This window comes from Tachyglossus aculeatus, chromosome 5, assembly GCF_015852505.1.
Source record: "Tachyglossus aculeatus isolate mTacAcu1 chromosome 5, mTacAcu1.pri, whole genome shotgun sequence".
In the NCBI taxonomy this organism is placed as follows: domain Eukaryota; kingdom Metazoa; phylum Chordata; class Mammalia; order Monotremata; family Tachyglossidae; genus Tachyglossus; species Tachyglossus aculeatus.
Genome location: NC_052070.1, coordinates 55,090,377 through 55,110,610, shown reverse-complemented (window position 1 = coordinate 55,110,610; position 20,234 = coordinate 55,090,377). Strand labels below are relative to the sequence as shown.

At 50.0% G+C, this 20,234-nt stretch overlaps 1 protein-coding gene across 1 annotated transcript in view; it reads left to right on the top strand.

Annotated features, from left to right (window-relative positions):
* The window catches only part of PADI2 (peptidyl arginine deiminase 2), a 63,684-nt gene that overhangs the window by 27,126 nt on the left and 16,324 nt on the right, over positions 1 to 20,234 (top strand). Inside the window, exons 4-10 of the mRNA XM_038746471.1 lie at positions 3,686 to 3,747; positions 9,573 to 9,690; positions 10,215 to 10,340; positions 15,409 to 15,587; positions 16,663 to 16,766; positions 17,260 to 17,371; positions 19,887 to 19,994. Of these exons, the coding sequence (XP_038602399.1) occupies positions 3,686 to 3,747; positions 9,573 to 9,690; positions 10,215 to 10,340; positions 15,409 to 15,587; positions 16,663 to 16,766; positions 17,260 to 17,371; positions 19,887 to 19,994 (809 nt within the window). The remainder of the gene's footprint in view (positions 1 to 3,685; positions 3,748 to 9,572; positions 9,691 to 10,214; positions 10,341 to 15,408; positions 15,588 to 16,662; positions 16,767 to 17,259; positions 17,372 to 19,886; positions 19,995 to 20,234) is intronic.

Sequence of the window (20,234 nt, the reverse complement as noted above, 5' to 3'; positions counted from 1 at the left end):
GTGGCCCCTCAGGTGGGAGCAGAGACAGTCCCCTGAGATGGAGGGAACGGAGGCAAGGGAGGTGAACAGAATTTCAGAGCCCAGTTCTAGGCTTCACACCTAGTGGCAGGGATATCCTGTTCACACTCTTTGCAACCCTAAACAACCATAAATTGTAGGCAAGAAGGGCAATCTCACAGTTGCCTAGATCTGCTTTCAGGAAGAGTCACTGAACATCTACTGGGTGCCGAGCACTGTTCTAAGCCCTTGGAATGGCACGATAGAAGTAAGTCAGAGTCCCTGACCTTGAAGAGCTTCCAATTTAAGGGGCTTCCCCCCTGTAGCATGTGGGGTGACCCATGCAACGGTGGTCTGAGCATTTCCTGAATGAGAAGCACTGTACTAAGCGTTTGGGTGATGATATTCATGCATTCATTCAATCGTATTTATTGAGCGCTTACTGTGTGCAGAACACTGTACTAAATGCTTGGGAAGTACAAGTCGGCAACAGATAGAGACGGTCCCTACCCAACAACGGGCTCACAGTCTAGAAACTAGACAATTGAAACAAGACTCACGGTCCTTCTCCTTTTAATTTTGAGGATGGCAGATGTTGTGAAGGGGGCCAGGTTTTTACACCGACTGAGATTCCCAGGCCACATTAGTGCTCGACTTCTTGGATCGGGAGCCCTGGGTAGCAACTTGGCTTTCTGGAATGAGTCTGGGAATGGGACCCGGGAGACCTGGGTTCTAGTTCCAGTTCTGCCATTGGCCCTCTGGGTGACCTTGAGCAAGTGACTTAACTGTTCTGTGCCTCCATTTGCTCATCTGTAAGAGGGGGAGAAAATATCTGTGCTCCCTATCTCTGAGACTCTGAGCCCCATATGACAGAGGGACGGGGACTGATCTGATTATTTTGTATCTAACCTCCACATGTAGCACAGTGCTTAGCCCACAGTAAGTGCTTAATAAAACTGTAATTAAGGTGTGGGCTATGTAAATGATATGTGTGAGGCTATGGTGCCTGCTAACTCTGTGGCCCTCAGAGACCATCCCAGGAGAGACAATGACATTGGAATATGGGGGAAGGACATTTAAATTATTATTATCGCTGTTATTAATAACAATAGTGTTATCACTGTGGTATCTGTCAAACATTGTTTTAAATGTTAGGATAGATACAAGTTAAATTAAGACAGAGACAGTCCCTCTTCCCCCTGGTATTCTCAGGCTAAGTAGGAGGGAGAACAAGTATTGAATCCCCATTTTACAGATGAGGAAACTGAGACCCTGAGAAGTGAAATGACCTGCCGAAGATCACATAGGAAGCAAGCGGCAGAGCGAGGAGTAGAACTCAAGTCCTCTGACCCCCAGGCCCTTGTTCTTTCCACCAGGCTATGCTGTTAGTCCTCAGTTCCTTTACTGATCCACTTAGGGGCCCTGCCTGCTACTGATGCCAGCCTGAAGAGGAGTGTATGTTGGGTGGAGGAGGGGGTAGGGAATGACCAAAGCCAGGAGCCTGAGCCAGTCTGGCGCCGCCACCCCTGCGGACAGACGGCCCCGAACCCAATCCCCCTGACATTTCCCATTAATCTGCCAGACACTCCACGGCCACCTGACACCTCGGAGATTATTTTGGGTAACTGAACTGCAGGCACGTACCTCTGGGAAGCATCCCTCATAGTGTACCAGCCCCAAAGCCAGACTGCCCCCCTGCTTCCCGGGAGGGGGTTGAGGGGAGGGGTGTCTGAGGGACAGATGTTTGATGCCTTGAAGTCACCCAGCTTCCAGCCCCTGCCCCTCTCCCCAAACCGGTTCCTTCCCAGCTCACCCTGCAGTGGCTGTGTTGGTCCCTGAGGGAAATTAGGCTGGGCTAGAAAGAAACTAGGCCAGGAGTAAGTCACTTCTGCAGGGAGCGACCCTAGCTGCCCCACCCCCAATGCCCGGAGCGGCCAAGAATCGGCCGGGCTGCCCTCAGGGAGGGGGCAGACCCAGCCCCCAACATCCACAGCCAAGGACAAGGTGCCAGCCGATGAGGTGAGCCCAACAGTCCCCAGTGCGACCTCACTGTACCCCGATTCCCTCCAGCTCACGCACAAGGTGGCCAAGATCCCTGAAAGAGTCAGCAGGCAGAAAGAGAAACACTGCCTGGTCAGGAGAGGTGCCCCAACCACCAGCCAACGGGGTGACGACACGGCCAAATGATGGCCGGGAGCCGAGGGTTCTCCATCATCACTGTCCCTCTTGGGATAAATGCTTTCCTCTTTCAGTAGCGCTGAAGGGTCGGGGGTGCTCCCCCTCCCATAGACCTCCACGCACCTGGATTACTGGTCACCCCGTAGTGAACCACTGTTACTGTCTGCCTTCCTAAGGGAGGAAAAGGAGGACCCAGTAATCCGGGTCCTTGTTTGTTTTAGGCAGCTACTGGTCATGGGATGTACATATTGACTGTTAAACTGTGCTATGACCTTCGGACTGAGGCATAGTATACCATAGTATAGTAGTGGATAGAGCACGAGCCTGGGAATCAGAAGGTTATGGGTTCTAATCCCAGCTCCACCACTTGTCTGGGCAAGTCACTTCACTTCTCTGTGCCTCAGTTACCTCATCTGTAAAATGGGGATTAAGACCGTGAGCCCTATGCCAGACAGGGACTGTGTCCAACCTGATTTGCTTGTAACCACCCCAGCGCCTAGTAAGGTGCCTGGCACATAGTAAGCACTAAACAAATACCATGATTATTATTACTGTTGTTATTATTGTTACCATTCTCCATTCTGTATTTAGCAGGTTTTCATCCCCGTGACAACCCCTCCCTGCCAACCCTTTCCTGCCACCGCCCCCCTGTACCCTCCCTCCACTCCCTCACCACCCCCCCGGAAACACACACACCCCGCCCACCCCCGGACCCACCTCTCAGAGGGGAGAGCAAGGGAAGGCCATTTAAAAGCCTTGGTTTAAGGTTCTGGGCAATCTCCATTCAGGGTGTGGATTAGCCAGGCCTCTGCCTCCTTTGCCCTCCTGCCAACATTTGGGCCCTCTCCTTGCTCCTTAGCAATGTCCTGCAGCCCCTCCAGCTCGCTAGGAGCAGGAGCCGGGACGGTGGAAAATGAGGAAGGAACAGAGACTCAAATCAGCCCATATCGCTTCTCTGATATGCGATATCCCCAGAGCCAGAGATCAGTGGCGCAAACCGTGTGTTAGGAAGACCAGTGGGATTTTCCCTCTAGGATGCAAGCTCGTTGTGGGCTGGGAATGTGTCCGTTATACTGTCGTGTTGTACTCTCCCAAGTGCTTATACACTGCTCTGCACACAGTAAGTGCTCAGTAAGTATGCCTGATTGATCGACTGTAGCCCAGGTTCAATCTAGACTGTGAGCCCACTGTTGGGTAGGGACCGACTCTATATGTTGCCAACTTGTACTTCCCAAGCGCTTAGTACAGTGCTCTGCACACAGTAAGCGCTCAGTAAATACGATTGAATGAATGAATGAATGAATCTGGCCCACTCAGGCCTAGGACCTGGAGAGTTGGCTGCTGGAACGTCTCCAGGCCGTACCGACTCAGTTCAGTAGTCAGTATTGACTGCTCACTCTGTGCACAGCACTGGGCTCACAAGCATACGGGACAGTACACTAGAGCAAGTAGACAGGATTCTGGACCTCGAGTCATTTACACCCCCTGGCCAACTGTGTGTACCCTGCAGAGATCTCTCTGGACGTGGATGCGGACCGTGATGGCGTGGTGGAGAAGAACAACCCCAGGAAGGTAACAGCCCCCACCTCCACCCAATGTCCTCTGCTCCATATGAATGCTTACCGGGCTGGGTGTCCAGAGCAGAGGAGGCTAGAGAAAGGAAGATGCTTCAGCCCATGGGTGGGAAGGGATTGCCAGGGGAATAGAAAGGCACAAGAGGAAATAAATGGAGAAAGGGCAGGTCTACCTCAAGGTGAGTTTAGCTAAGCTGAACTATCTAAGTCTACGCGAAGGGAGACAACCAAATATGAGGGTGTGGGCATAAGTGCCGTGGAAGGAGAGGTGGATACTTAAGTGCTCAGGGGGTAAGGACTTCAGTGCTTAGTACAGAGCTCTGCTCACAGTAAGCGCTCAATAAATATGATTGACTGGCCAGTGCAGAGGTGTTGCAGAAGGGAGGGGCTTGGGTGGGAGATTAAAGGTTAGTCAGAGAAGGCTTCCTGGAGATGTGATTTTAGTATTTTGAAGATGGTGGAGGATGATGGTCTATCAGATATGAAGGATTTATAGTGATATCTGCCTCCCCTCTCAAGAACGTAAGCTCATTGTGGGCGGGGGATGTGTCTGTTTATTGTTGTATTGTACTCTCCTATGTGCTTAGTACAGTTCTCTGCGCACAGTAAGCGCTCTGTAAATATGATTGAATGAATGAATAAATGAAGAAAGGGGTTGGGCTGGGGACCAAACAGAAACAGAAACAGAATAGGGACAGTTTCTCATGAGGAGGGGAGTCCTGGCAGAAGAAGCAGCGTGACTTAGTGAAAAGATCTGAGAGTCTAAAGACCTGGCCTCTTAGCCCAGCTCTGCCACTTACCTGCTGGGTGACCTTGGACCAGTCACTTAACTTCTCCATGCTTCTCTTTCTTCATCTGTACATTGGGGATTCAATACCTGTTCTCCATCTGCGAGCTCCCTTCCTCTCATTTAGGTTGAAAGCCCCATGTGGGGCAGGGATTTTGTCCAACCTGGCTATCTTCTGTCTATCCTCATGCTTAGCACTGCTTAGCATTATTGTTATTATTGATTATATTATAGGGACAATAATAGTTAAGCAGTATACTAAGCACAGTGGTAGATACAAGATAGTAAGATGTCATTATAGAATGATTGTACTATTATAGGAATAATGATAATAATAATAATGGTATTTGTTGAGTGCTTACTATGTGCAAAGCACTGTTCTAAGCGCTGGGGAGGTTACAAGGTGATCAGGTTGTCCCACGGGGGGCTCACAGTTTTAATCCCCATTTTATAGATGAGGTACCGAGGCACAGAGAAATTAAGTGACTTGCCCAAAGTCACACAGCTGACAGTCGGTGGAGCCGGGATTTGAACCCATGACCTCTGACTCCAAATAATAATAATAATAATAGCATTTATTAAGCGCTTACTATGTGCAAAGCACTGTTCTAAGCGTGGGGGAGGTTACAAGGTGATCAGGTTGGCCCACAGGTGACTCACAGTCTTAATCCCCATTTTACAGATGAGGTAATTGAGGCACAGAGAATAATAATAATAATAATGGCATTTATTAAGCGCTTACTATGTGCAAAGCACTGTTCTAAGCGTGGGGGAGGTTACAAGGTGATCAGGTTGGCCCACAGGGGACTCACAGTCTTAATCCCCATTATACAGATGAGGTAATTGAGGCACAGAGAATAATAATAATAATAATGGCATTTATTAAGTGCTTACTATGTGCAAAGCACTGTTCTAAGCGCTGGGGAGGTTACAAGGTGATCAGGTTGGCCCACAGGGGACTCACAGTCTTAATCCCCATTTTACAGATGAGGTAACTGAGGCGCAGAGAATAATAATAACAATAATAATAATGGCATTTATTAAGCGCTTACTATGTGCAAAGCACTGTTCTAAGCGCTGGGGAGGTTACAAGGTGATCAGGTGCTCTTTCCACTGAGTCACGCTGATAGTAATATGTGGGCTCTGCAGAAGCAATGACACGAGGCAGTTGGAGGGCAGCAATGTTATAGGTCCCCTGATGTGGCCAGACCAGCCCTGCTGAAAATAAGACTAAATTGCCTCTTGTCTCTCGCTTCCCCTTTCTCCCTGCGGGCTCCACCCACTCTCCCCACTCCCAATTTTAGCAGTCAGAACCCCCAGGCTCAGGGTTCCAAAGTCTTTGACTACCTACAGCACCCCCCCAGCCCCTTTTATTAACTCACTCCTCATCTCTGGGTGGTAGAAAGTGCTGCGTCCTGAGCAGAAGGCCACTGTCTTCCTTCCTGAGGCCAAGAGGGACTAGGCTTCCGCTGCAGCAAGAAAGATTTAGGTCAGACGCAGACGATAAGAAGAACTCTCTCACTTTGGGTTGTGAGACTCAGGAAGGAGTAAACAGAGACAGTTGTGAGACCTCAATAGCTGGAGCTTTTCCAGAAAAGAGGATTCTGCAATATGCCCGAGTTTTTGTTTTGGGTTTTTTTTTTTTCAAATAGTAGTATTTGGTAAGCTCTTGCTGTGTGCCGAACACTGTTCTGAGCACAAGGGTAGATACAAGTTAATTAGGTCAGACACAGTCCCTATTCGCAGTCTAAGTAGGAGGGAAAACAGATTCTCTATTCTGCAGTTGAGGAAATAATAATGATGGCATTTAATAAGCACTTACTATGTGCAAAGCACTGTTCTAAGTGCTGGGGCGGTTACAAGGTGACCAGATTGTCCCACGGGAGGCTCACAGTCTTAATCCCCGTTTTACAGATGAGGTCACTGAGGCACAGAGAAGTTAAGTGACTTGCCCGAAGTCACACAACAGACAAGAGGTAAATCAGGATTCGAACCCATGTACTTCTGACTCCAGGACCCTGTTGTAGCCACGAGGCCATACTGCTTTTCTGATTCTTCCTGGGCTTTGACTGGGTGAGGTTCTGGGGACTAAACAAACCCTAGCCCCCGTGAGCCCCGGCCTGCGGTGGGCATCTTTGCCGGGAAGAGTCCTCCTGTCACTGGGTAGCTCCCTGCAGCAAGGTGGCCCTGCCCTTTAAGAACAAACACCCAACCGCATGCCCCATCTGTGCATCCAGGAGAAGCTGAAATAGAAACCCACTCTCATAAAGCCAAGATGGGCACGAGAGCATGTGTCATCTGTGCCCAGAGCCAGAGCACGTTAAAGGCGTAAACTTTGCTTAAAAATATCAGCCTGGCTGTCATCAGAGGGGTGGAGACTGATGGATAGGAAAGGAATCGCGGACTCCAGTTCTATTCCATCATGAACAGGCTGTGTGTCCTCGGGTTGGACACTTACCCTCTCTGGACCCTTAGAGTTCTGTCTGCACCAAAGGGATGCGGGGAGCAAGGTGGGGCAGTGGCTGAGGTCCAATATAGCAGAGGAGAACAGAACGAGAAGCAGCGTGGCTCAGTGGAAAGAGCCCAGGCTTTGGAGTCAGAGGCCGTGGGTTCAAATCCCGGCTCCGCCAACTGTCAGCTGTGTGACTTTGGGCAAGTCACTTCACTTCTCTGTGCCTCAGTTACCTCATCTGTAAAATGGGGATTAAAACTGTGAGCCCCCAGTGGGGCAACCTGATCACTTTGTAACCTCCCCATGCTTAGAACAGTGCTTTGCACATAGTAAGCACTTAACAAATGCCATTATTATTATTATTATTATTAACAAGGCCAGTACAGTGTGGAGGGGACAGTTGCAACTCTGAGACCAAATTCTCTTTTTACCAAAAGTTTTGAATGAAGCAACTTCCCCAAGGTCACACTGCAGGCGACTGGGTGGAGCCTGGATTAGAACCCAGATCCTCTGACTCCTAAGCCGGTGCTCTTTCCACTAGGCCATGCTGCTTCTCAGTAACTCATCTTGAGGACGCTGCTGTTCGGAAACCAAAGGCTGCCAGTCAGCAATTGGCAGAGCTATTGAAATGGGGCCAGCCGGGGCCCAGGGGAGGGAGGGAGTGGGAGGATTTGGGCGGGATGTCAGTGAGCAGAATGGCCAAGCTTCTCTCTGGTTGCATCATGGCCAGTGCAAGTTGTCTAGGATGCTAGCGGTTTGCACAGCGTCACTGGGGCTCTCTCGTCCCTACCGGTTGTGATCCCACTGTGGCACAAAAGGTAACTGGAAATTTAAGCAAGCAGGAGCGCAACACAGTACAAACTGCACTCCAAGGCTGCATTTATGGTTGGAGGGGTGGCATAGTTGTGCCTTTAGTGCCATGTGACATAGGCTGGGCAGAGTGTTGACCTCTCCCTCTCCCCTCCACCCCTGCCTGCTGTTGTTTCTGGTGTTTCCTCTTTCCTTTCTTCAACATCAGCCACTAACAAATATTGAGGAATTCACCAGCCCCGGTTTCTTTCTGGGAATGATCAGATTTTGGCCTCAGTCCCGGAACTGGGGCCACTGCCCTAGGTTCTTTCTGGGAATGATCAGATTTTGGTCTCAGTCCCGGCACGGGGGCCACTGCCCTGGGACCTCCCACCCAGCTCTGAGGAGCCAACTCTCCCTGTAAGTCTCCTCTCCTCTAGACTGTAAACTCCTTGTAGACATGGGTTCTAATCCTGCTCCACCTCTTGTCTGGCGTGTGACCTTGGGGAAGTCACTTAACTGCTCTGTGCCTCAGTTTCCTCAACTGTAGAATGTTTTCCCTCCTACTTAGACTGCGAACAAGGACTGTGTCTGACCTAATTAGCTTGTGACTCCCTGTACTCTGTTGTGCTGTACTCTTCCAAGCACTTAGTACGGTGCTCTGCACATGGTACTCACTCAGTAAATACCACTGATTTATTGTAAGGAATCTGGAGGAGTCTGCAGGGGCTAGGAGCCCATACAGCTCTGAGAGATGGTTGCTAATCCAGCCAGAAGCCTTACCTCTGGGAGTACTGGCAAGCCCAACTCCTTTACATTTGGGGATTTTTTTTATGGTATTTGTTATGCACTTACTATGTGCCAGGCACTATACTAAGCACTGGGGTGGATACAAGCTAATCAGGTTGGACACAGTCCATATCCCACAAGGGCCTCACAGTCTTAATCTCCATTTTACTGTTGAGATAACTGAGACAGAGAGAAGTTGAGTGACTTGCCCAAGGTCCCACAGCAGACAAGTGACAGAGCCAGGTTTTGAACCCAGTTCCTCTGACTCCCAAGTTCGGGATCTTTCCACTAGGCCATACTACTTCTCCCAAAGGGACTGTCATTCCAGGATGACTTCTCCCAGAGAGATTCTCCTGCCAAATATGACCTAAGATCCCAAATGAGTGTTCTGTTTCCCTCCCTCCACCTCCCCCGTCCTTCTGCAAAGAAAACTCCAGACTTTCTGTCCCACTAGAGAGGGCAAACGTCTCCTTCTCTGGGAATCATTAGGAAGAAGAGATATCCCCTGGAACTGATCAGAAACGGTCCTGCCTGGAGGCAAGGGAATCTTTGGTTCAACCATGTGGACATTGCCTTCAGTGAGGGCCCATATGTCTTTCAACATAGCTCGTTGTGGGCAGGGAATGTGTCTGTTTACTGTTGTGTTGGACTTTCCCAAGCGCTTAGTACAGCACTCTGTACACAGTAAGCACTAAATAAATAAGATTGAATGAATGAATGAATGAACGAAGCCCTTGTATTGAACTGCACCAAGCAGCACAAATGACTACATGGACAAACCCCGAAGTCTTTGGGAAAGGGTGCAGGAATTCAGGGGTGGTGGGGAGGGGTCTGCCCATCTGCACTCCCCTCTGGAAAGCAGCGGCGAAGGGGGATATCGGGCCAGCGGGGCACAATGGAACAGACAGAGTTGGGGGTGGGGCAGAAGGGATTGGGGTCCCACGGGAGGTGGAGTTTCCTGGGCAGTGGGATCCCGTCTTAATCGCTGCTCTCCTTCTGGCCACAGGGTTCTTGGACCTGGGGCCCTGATGGACAGGGGGCCATCCTGCTGGTGAACTGTGACCGGGAGACCCCATGGCTGCCAACGGGGGACAGCGCTGACCAGAAGATCTACAGCAAGGAAGGTCGGCGGTGGGGGTGGTCCCAGCGTGATACAGAGGGTGAAATCCTGGGAGGATTAGCTTCAGCAGGGGTGGTCCCCGTCCTCCTTTTCTGGGGGAACAGGGAGCAGGAGTTAAGGGGAATGGCTTGGAGGGGGAAGAGCAGGCTGATGGGTATATTTGGCAGAGGCGTCTGCCTTTCTCCCATTCAACTGTAAGCTCCTTGAGGGCAGAGGTTTCTGTGTGTGTTCCTAAGGCTTATACTATTCTCTGATGGGTCAGGAGGGCCAGTTCAATGTGAATTTAGTGGAGCTGAGAGGAAGGGTTCTGGTGTCTCTGGGGGAGAAACCAGAGTAAACACACCTACCCCTTCTGCCCAGGTTTGTCTGCCAGTCAGTCAGGTGAACCAGTATTTGAACCCGTGTCCCTCGAAAGTCTGGTAGACCCAGGGAATTGGGAATGTGGGAAAGGCCTGAGGAGAGGGCATGGAGAGCCTGGACTTCCAATGGTCCTGACCTGTCTGTCTGTCTGTCTGCATTCCCCTCCAGATCTGAACGACATGTCCCGGATGATACTAAGGACACGTGGTCCTGATCGGCTCCCGTTTGGCTACGAAATGGTCCTCTACATCTCCATGTCAGACTCCGACAAAGTAGGCGTGTTCTACGTGGACAGTGAGTGTCTGCCTCCAAGGCATCGGCCCATAGCTGGGGCAGCCCCCTCTCTGGGGATTGCTCTTGCCTCCTTTCTTCTTCGTTGCCCTTCTCCCTCCCTCCATTTCCCATCTACACCACTGAGAGCAGCTAGGCCCCATCCTGCTCAGTCCCATAATGGCTTTCAACTTTCTCCAGGACTCCTTGTCCTGCTTCTCTTCTGATTCTGTTGTAGTTCTCTGGCCCCCACCTTTCCTAACCCAAATTGGAATCTCAGGGCTTCCCATATCCATCTTTCCAATCCCTCTTCCTCCCTTCTGTCCTGATGCCTTGGGCCTACTCTCTGTTTCCCCCTCTTCCCCTCTCCCACACCCAGGACCTTCTCCTCCCAACCAGCGTCCTTATTCTCCCCCATTTCCCTGACCAGAGCCAGGCTCTTCCTCTGCAAGCTACGTCCTCTGGACCCCACAGAGCCCACTAAGAGACTGAATCTCAGTCTACAGGATCTCAAGATGAAGAAGGAGTTGCCTGCCTCGCTCCCAAAATGTCCAGATCCTGGCTCTGTCCATGAGTCACTGCCTCTCAGTTTCTCCACTCATAAAACAAAGATCCTGGGAGATGTGGAATGGCAAAGCCCAATAGGGAGAGCTGAAAGGAGACTCTGAGGGTGGGGTTGTGGAACCGTTAGGTAGGAAGAACCTTTTAGATTAGGATAGTAAGCACTTAATACAGTGTTTTACACACAGTAAGTGCTCCACAAATACCACTGATTGATTATTGTAAACCTTTCATTTCTCTCCTGCCTTTCTTCCAGAGTGGATTACCAATCTGTTCTCATTCATTCCCATGACACTCCTCTGAGCTCGGAAAGAAATGGCTATGACTAGCCCCATTTCTCAGTGGCTCAGAGATATCAAGTGACTTGCCCAAGGCCCCAACGGTACCTAAGTGGTGGATCTGAGAAGAAAATGCAGGTGTCCAGGCCCACAACCCAGTGCCTTCTTCTCTAAACCCCCTGACCAAAGTCCCTGACAGGCCTGTACTTCCAGAGGAACAGTATGAAAATCAGTGTGGTCTAGTGGATAGAGCGTTGGCTTGGGAATCAGAAGGACCTGGGTTCTAATCCACCACTTTTCTGCTGTGTGACCTTGAACAAGTCACTTCACTTCTCTGTGCCTCACTTACCTCATCTGTAAAATGGGGATTAAGATTGGGAGCCCTATGAAGGACATGGTCTGTGTCCAACCTGATTAGCTTTCATCTACCCTAGTGCTTAGACTGTGAGCCCACTGTTGGGTAGGGATCGTCTCTATATGTTGCCAACTTGCACTTCCCAAGCACTTAATACAGTGCTCTGCACACAGTAAGCGCTCAATAAATACGATTGATTGATTGATTGATTAGTACACTGCCTAGTACACTGTAAATGCTTACCAAATACCATTTAAGAAAAATAGATGTAAGTAGTAGCATTTATTGAGTGCCCATTTGGTGCATTGCACAATACTAGGGTCTTGGGAAGTACAGAATAACAAAGGGACATGTTCCCTACCCACAAGGATCTTACTATTGTGAGAAGCAGTGTGGTTCAGTGGAAAGAGCCCTGGTTTGGGAGTCAGAGGTCATGGGTTCTAATCGTGGCTTTACCACTTGTCAGCTGTGTGGCTTTGGGCAAGTCACTTAACTTCTCTGTGCCTCAGTTCCCTCATCTGTAAAATGGGGATTAAGACTGTGAGCCCCACCTGATAACATTGTATCCCCACCCCCAGCACTTAGAACAGTGCTTTGTACATAGTAAGTACTTAACAAATACCATCATTATTATTATTATTACCCTCTAATAGGTGTCCAGAGGACCTGCGCCTGAGGCCTGACTTATGAGGTCCTGGTTTGGCATTCTGGGTAGTTAAATTCCTCAGACCAGGAACCCCAAGGGAGGGTGAGTTGTTGCTGAATGAGACTCTAATGGCTTTTCCTCTGGCTGCCTAGAGCAGATGGATGAGAGTTGAGAATAGTAGACAGATGGGACCCAGACGAGGGAGCCCACGGGCAGGGCTGGAGGAGACCTCGGGCTCAGGAATCAGATGGGCTGACACAGGAGAACTACATCATTGTTTGGCAGTGAGAACTGGCGCGTGGCAGAGGCGTGGGTGCCGAGGGAGGCCATGCTCTCCTCCAGACAATGCCAGGACTGTGCTTCCTGATGAATCGACCAGCCCAGAGCTGGACCCAGGGACTCAGCCCAAGAAAAAAGGCCCATTGTAGACAGCAAGCCAGGCCTCCTTATCTTTGTCCCTCCCTCAGACCTGAGTCAGCCCCAGGGTGGGATGGGAGTCACGGGATGGTCGGGAACATGTTTGAAGGACCAGATTCTGTTTCCCTGGCTCCTTCTGGCTCTTCCCCAGTGTTTGTCCCCAAGCCTGATCTCTCAGGGAAAGCACAGATTCATTCTGCTCCCAACTCTGCATTGAGTGTCTTGCAGTGTTTTCTCTGTAATGCCCCATCTCCCAAGTCTCCGTGAACTGTGCTGCACATTAGCATTATTCTTTGTTCTGGATCCTAACGACATTAACGAGAACAGTTTATCGTTTGGTATTTCTGGGGGATATTTGGTCAGTGGCATGTATTGAGCACTTCCTGCGTGCAGAGCACTGTACTAAGTGCTTGGGGAAGTACATTATATTAGAGTGGTAGACATGTTCCCTGCCAACAAGGAGCTTACAATCTAGAGTTTTGGTTTGGTTTCTCCCTACAGTTAGTTTCCCCCAACAGACTTTATATTCCATCATCATTAAGAATTGCTGATTAACTAACAGGGAAACTGAGGGCTCAGCATGATTCATAGGGGGGATCCCATCTTGGAACAAGTCCTGGAGTTTTTTTTTTAATCTGACCCCTTCCTTGGGCCTCAGGCTTCCCCTCAGAGAGGTGGGAAGAATGACTGTGGACAGAGGTGGGGAAGAGAGCAGGAACCCATGTCCATGACCACTTCTCCTGGCCATTGGAATAAACAGATGTTGGATTTAAAATCAGAGCACCAAGGTTACCAACTGCCCTGAGATTCTGGTCAATTCAGTCAGCACAGATCTCTTACAGAAACCAACTCATGGTAGGATCCCAGCTGGAAACCCATGTGATTCACCCACTTCTTTCTCTCTCCAGTGCACGGGGAGATCAGGGCAGCCACCACCATGAGCAGTTGCAGAGAAAGCCATTCCATTCATGCCAGAGTTGGCTATTCCAGCCTCTCCTAGTGGGCCCAGAGCCCCTCTGGAGACTGGAGCCCAGACAGACCCTATCCCTAATCCCAAAGGAGACATCCTGGCCCGGGATGTTGGATGCTTGGGCTCCAGGTCATAGTCTCCCAGTAACCCAGGAGCCTGCTGGGCCCTGAGCAGTAAATGATGAGAGGGTTTTGGCATTCCACCAAAGGAAGAAGGGAGGCCCCGTGTCCTCACTGAAGTCTTGGGAATTCGAGAATCTCACTGTTGAAAGAGAACTTCAGAGATCATTTGGTGTAGTCCTCTGCCTCCCAAACAGGACTGTATCATCCCCATTTCAGGTATATGGTTGCCTGTTTTCCGAAAAGTCAGCACCCAACATCTCCTCACTCGGTGGCCTGGTCCAAGAGGGCTAAGTGACCCTTACAGTCACAGTCCATCCTTTCTTATCTAGCTGGAGCTTCTCCTGTGCCAATTTCTCCCTCTGCTTCTTGTTTCATCATCATCATCATCATCAATCATATTTATTGAGCGCTTACTGTGTGCAGAGCACTGTACTAAGCGCTTGGGAAGTACAGGTTGGCAACATATAGAGACAGTCCCTACCCAACAGTGGGCTCACAGACCTCATCCTCTGAGGAGGTCATCTGGATGCCCTCCTCTACAGTGGCCCTTTCCGATTTGATCAAGGGCAGTCTTCAATCGATCAGTCTTTTTATTGAACACCTCTGTGAGCACAGCCCTGTACTGAGCTCTTGGGAGAGTACAGTAGAGGTAAAGACAAGGCCCCCTGCCCTCAAGGAGCTTACAGGCTAACGGGTGACTTCTCTTCTCCTGGCTTTTGGTCCCAGCTCTGTTTCCTGCTCTCCATCATAACAATCATAAGACAAGCAGCATAGCTCGGTGGAAAGAGCACGGGCTTTGGAGTCAGAGGTCATGGGTTCAAATCCCGGCTCCGTCACTTGTCAGCTGTGTGACTTTGGGCAAGTCACTTAACTTCTCTTTGCCTCAGTTACCTCATCTGTAAAATGGGGATGAAGACTGTGAGGCCCTCGTGGGACAACCTGCTCACCTTGTAACCTCCCCAGCGCTTAGAACAGTGCTTTGCACATAGTAAGCGCTTAATAAATGCCATAATTATTATTATTATTAATAATTAATTTTGGAATGTGTTACGCTCTTACTATGTGCCAAGCACTGTACTAAGTGCAGGGGTGGATACAAGCAAATTGACTTGGACTCAGTCTCCGTCCCATATAGGCTTACAGTCTTAATCCCCATTTTACAGATGAGGTAATTGAGGCCCAGAGAAGTTAAGTGATTTGCCCACGGTCACACAAAAGACAAGTGGCAGAGCCAGGATTTAAAAACCCTGGTCCTTCTGACTCCCAGTCCCATGCTTTACCCAGTAGGCCACACTGCTTCCCAGCCCGGGCTTTGGAATCAGAGGTCATGGGTTCAAATCCCAGCTCTGCCAGTTGTCAGCTGTGTGACTTTGGGCAAGTCACTTGACTTCTCTGTGCCTCAGTTACCTCATCTGTAAATGAGGATGAAGACTGTGAGCCCCCTTTGGGACAACCTGATCACCTTGTAACCTCCTCAGTGCTTAGAACAGTGCTTTGCACATAGTAAGCGCTTAATAAATGCCATCATCATTGTTATTATTATTATTATCATCTAGCAACCGTTCTCTAAGGGCCTCTCCTATTTAATGCTTGGGCTCCAGATCCTCATCTCCCAGTAACCCAGGAGCCTGCTGGGCCCTGACCAGTAAATGACGAGAGGGTTTTGGCATTCCACCAAAGGAAGAAGGGAGGTCCCGTGTCCTCACACCCCCATCCCCTCCCGCCGTTCCATCTCCCTTCCAGACCCATTCTTCGGCCAGCGATACATCCACATCCTGGGCCGCCGAAAGCTCTATCACGTGGTGAAATACACCGGTGGCTCCGCTGAGATGGAGTTCTTCGTGGAGGGCCTGCGTTTCCCGGATGAAAGCTTCTCTGGCCTGGTCTCCATCCACATCAGCCTCCTGGAGCGCCTGATTGAGGTTTGGGGGCAGTGGGAAGCCGGGGGGAGTCTGGGAGGCCCAAGGGAGAGTAGGGAAGGGCAAGAACTGGGTTTGGGTGGATGGGGTTCCCTTGCCAAGAGTTACCTAACCCCCACTAGGGAAATCTGGGTCTGTTGGGCTTTCCAACAGATTGTCTCGGGTCTCCACGCAACAGGAAAAGGAAGGATTGGGGGTGCTCAGCAGCCTAGTGGAAAGAGCACAGGCCTGGGGGTCTGGAGACGTGGGTTCTAATCCCCCAGTTCCACCATTTGCCTCATGTGCAACCTTGGGCAAATCACTTCTGTGTCCCTGTTCCCTCATTATATTATTATTATCATTATTATATTTGTTAAGCACTATGTGTCAAGCACTGTTCTAAGTGAGAGCTCACTGAGAACTCACCTCCTCCAGGAGGCCTTCCCAGACTGAGCCCCCCTTTTCCTCTCCTCCTCCCCATCCCCCCAGCCCTACCTCCTACCCCTCCCCACAGTACCTGTATATATGTTTGTACAGATTTATTACTCTATTTATTTTACTTGTACATATTTACTATTCTATTTATTTTGTTAATGATGTGCATCTAGCTTTATTTCTATTTATTCTGATGACTTGACACCTGTCCACATGTTTTGTTTTGTTGTCTGTCTCACCCTTCTAGACTGTGAGCCCGTTGTTGGCTAGGGACCATGTCTATATGTTGCCAACTTGTACTTCCCAAGCGCTTAGTACAGTGCTCTGTGCACAGTAAGCGCTCAATAAATACGATTGAATGAATGAATGAATGAAAGTGCTGGGATAGATAAAAAGATAATCAGGTTAGACACAGTCCCTGTCCCACATGTGGCTCAAATTCTAAAGTGAAATGAAAAATGGGGATAAGATACTTGTTCCCCAGCCCTCCCTCTTGGTCTGTGATCCCCATAGGGAACAAGGAGATTTATCACTGTTCTTAGCACAGTGTTTGGCACACGGTGTACTCAAGTACCATGGAGTGTCGGTCCCTGTGAGGTTGCCAGGCCTCTTCCAGCTCTCTAGTGGCCCATTCACCTGTGGTGCTCTGTCCCCATCTCTCCAGGGTGTTCCTCAGACACCCATCTTCACGGACACTGTGACCTTCCGAGTGGCTCCGTGGATCATGACCCCCAACACCCTGCCCCCCGTGGATGTGTTTGTCTGCAGGTAAGAAGTGGGGTGGGAGGTGGGGGGTGGCCCCCCCAGTGTGCCCCTGATCGGCTCACCCATCTGGGCATTTCTGGGATTTCTGCCTCTGTCTCAGGGATCATCAATCCCTGGGATCAGAGTCAAATACCCTAAGGCACATAGCGAACTGTTTCCCTAGCCCTCCTCAATTCCCTGCCATAGCACCATCCTTATGGGGGTACAGAGTTTGGGGTTATTAACCCATATGGGGCCCTTAAAGATGGGTCTTTAAAGAATAGACATTCTACCCTTGAATCCCCCTTCCCTCCTGATAGATACTGGCAGGTCCGGCCACTGTACGGGGCAGTACGGGTCCCATCCCAGGCCCCTAACAGCCTCAGGGGGGGGTCCCCTCCTCTGTTAACTTGTGGGGGCACTAGTCCTTCCCAGCTTGTCCACACAAAATCAGTGAGTGTCTTACCTCCGCCTCTGCACTCCGGCCCTTCCATCCCACTGTCCCACTTCTCCTCAGCGTGAAGGATAACTACCTGTTCCTGAAGGAGCTGAAGAGTCTGGTGGAGAAAGCTTGCTGCGACATAAAGGTCTGCTTCCGGTACATGAACCGCGGGGACCGCTGGATGCAGGTGAGGGGCCGGCCAGAGAGGTCCTGAGTCGCGGTTCTCCCCCATTCCAAAAGTACCTCCCAGGATGTGATTGACCCCCAGGAAAGGTCGCCCAGTCATATGGGGCCAGGCTACCTCTGCCCCTTAGGGGATTTTCCCACCGTGCCAACAGAGTGGAGTGTGGAACACAGGTGATGCTCACTAGCCAGTCACTGCTGCTCTCTCTCAACTTCCTTAAAATGAGAGCCCCCTGCCCGGTTCCATCCCCTCTGATTCCATCCCCTCAATTTTGATCTCTAGGTGGGGCTTCCTGCTTCCCTGAAAAATATGGACTGCTCCCCTGCCCACTCTCTCCACACCAAACAAGAACTTGTGTTTGGCTTCAGTGGGCAATTGACCCTTACAGTGAACTCCTGGAAAAGACTCGTGGGTTGCTCAGACGGCTGGGCTACTGCAGCCTGGCCTGCTCTCCCTCCACCATGGCTTGAGGGAGAAGCACACCAGCCTCCAGGGAGAGCAGAGTGAGGATAAGTCCCAGGGCTGAAGCTGGGAACAGTGGATTGGAAGCCAGGTCCTCTGGCTCCCAGCTTTAGAGAAGAAGCGTGGCTCGGTGGAAAAGAGCATGGACTTTGGAGTCAGAGGTCATGGGTTCAAATCCCGGCTCCGCCAATTGTCAGCTGTGTGACTTTGGGCAAGTCTTTTCACTTCTCTATGCCTCAGTTCCCTCATCTGTAAAATGGGGATTAAAACCGTGAGCCCCCCGTGGGACAACTGATCACCTTGTAACCTCCCCAGTGCTTAGAACAGTGCTTTGCACGTAGTAAGCACTTAATAAATGCCATCATTATTATTATTATTATTATCACAGCAGTAAATAGATCCTAGAGGACTGGGCCAGGAGCAGTGGTGATCATGGCAGTCAGTCAGTCAATAATATTTACTGGAGGAGCAGCGTGGTTTAGTGGATGGAGCACGGGCCTGGGAATCAGAAGGTCATGTGTTCTAATCCCGGCTCCGCCACATATCTGCTGTGTGGCCTTGGGCAAGTCACTTCAATTCTCTGGGCCTCAGTTACCTCATCTGGAAAATGGGGATTAAGAATGTGAGCCCTCTGTGGGACAGAGACTGTCTCCAATCTGACTATCTTGTATCTAACCCAGTGCTTAGGACAGTGCTCAGCACATAGTAAGTGCTTAACGAGTACCATAATTATTATTGTTATTATTGAGTGCTTACTGTGTGCAGAGCACTGTAGTAAGCACTTGAGAGCATAGTATAACAATAACAGACACATTAGTATTATAACAGACACATTTGTATTACTATTATTGTTATTAAGGAATTTGTTAAGCACTTACTATGTGCCAGGCACTATACTAAGAGCTGGGGTAGATACAAGGTAATTGGATTGGATACAGTCCCTGTCCCACACTGAGCTCACAGTCTTAATCCCCACTTTACAGATGAGGTAACTGAGGCACAGAGAAGTAAAGTGACACATTCCCTGCCCACAATGAGCTTACAGTCTAGAGAGGGAGACAGACATTAATATAAATAAATTACAGATATGTACATAAGTGCTGTGGGGCTGGGAGAGGGGAAATAATGGAAATAAGCCAGGAAAATGCAGAAGGGAGTGGGAGAAGAGGAAAGGAGGGTTTAGTCAGGGAAGTCCTCTTGGAGGAGATGGGCCTTCAGAAAGGCTTTGAAGATGAGAATAATTGTCACATATGAGGAGGGAGGGGGTTCTAGAATCAACGTGGCTTAGTGAAAAGAGCACAGGCTTGGGAGTCAGAGGATGTGGGTTCTAATCCCAGATCCGCCATTTGTCAGCTGTGTGACTTTGGGCATGCCACTTTACTTCTCTGTGCCTCAGTTACCTCATCAGTAAAATGTGGATTAAGAGTTTGAGCCCCACGTGAGACAACCTAATTACCTTGTACCTACCCAGTTCTTAGAACAGTGCTTGGCACATAGTAAGTGCTTAACAAATACCATAATTAGTATTATTATTATTATTATAGGCCAGAGGCAGAACATGGGTGAGGGGTCATCGGCGAGATAGACTAAATCGAGGTACAGTGAGAAGATTAGCATTAGAAAGCAGTCCATGATTAGAAAGCAGGCCTGAGCCAGCAGCTGCAACAGGGGCTCTTGGGCTCTTGGCCCAGTCCATGTGGCAGCCAACCCATCTTGGTCCAGGTGCTTTCAACATCCTTCTCATGTTTCCCACCTCGCGGCCACTTCACTTTAGATAGGCACTACGCCCGGAGCTGGGACAGGATCGTGGAAAGGAGGGGAAACCAACTCAGCCATTCTAACTGCACCCGAATGACTCAAAGAAAATGACAGGGAGGGGGTTGAAACAAACGACAAAGGTGTCACTTTGGGATTAGAAGTGGGTCTCCACTATCCAGGGCATTCCCATCCCCCAGGACCGGTAAACTGGGAGTTGGCAGGACTCAACGCCCTCATAAGTGGAATGGCTTCCCCCAGCCTGCATCTCCCTGATGTAAACTTCCTGTCCCCTTAACAGGATGAGATTGAGTTTGGCTACATCCATGCTCCTCACAAAATCTTCCCCGTGGTGCTGGATTCCCCCAGAGATGGAGACTTGAAAGACTTTCCGGTGAAAGAGCTGTTGGTGAGACTTCAGGGGCCCCTCATCTGGGTTTCTGTTTGGGAACCTCTACTCGAAAAAGCATGAATTCAGGGATTGGCCCTCCCACTGCTGCAACCACTATTTGTGGACTCCCGCTGCAAGAACCCACTCAGGGGGAGGAAAGGGGAAAGCAATGTGGGGTGGGAGAAGTGAGAATCTCCCAAAAGACTGAGGAAAGAAAAATTCCATTGAAGGGATTTTCCTGCTTCCCTGTCTCATCCT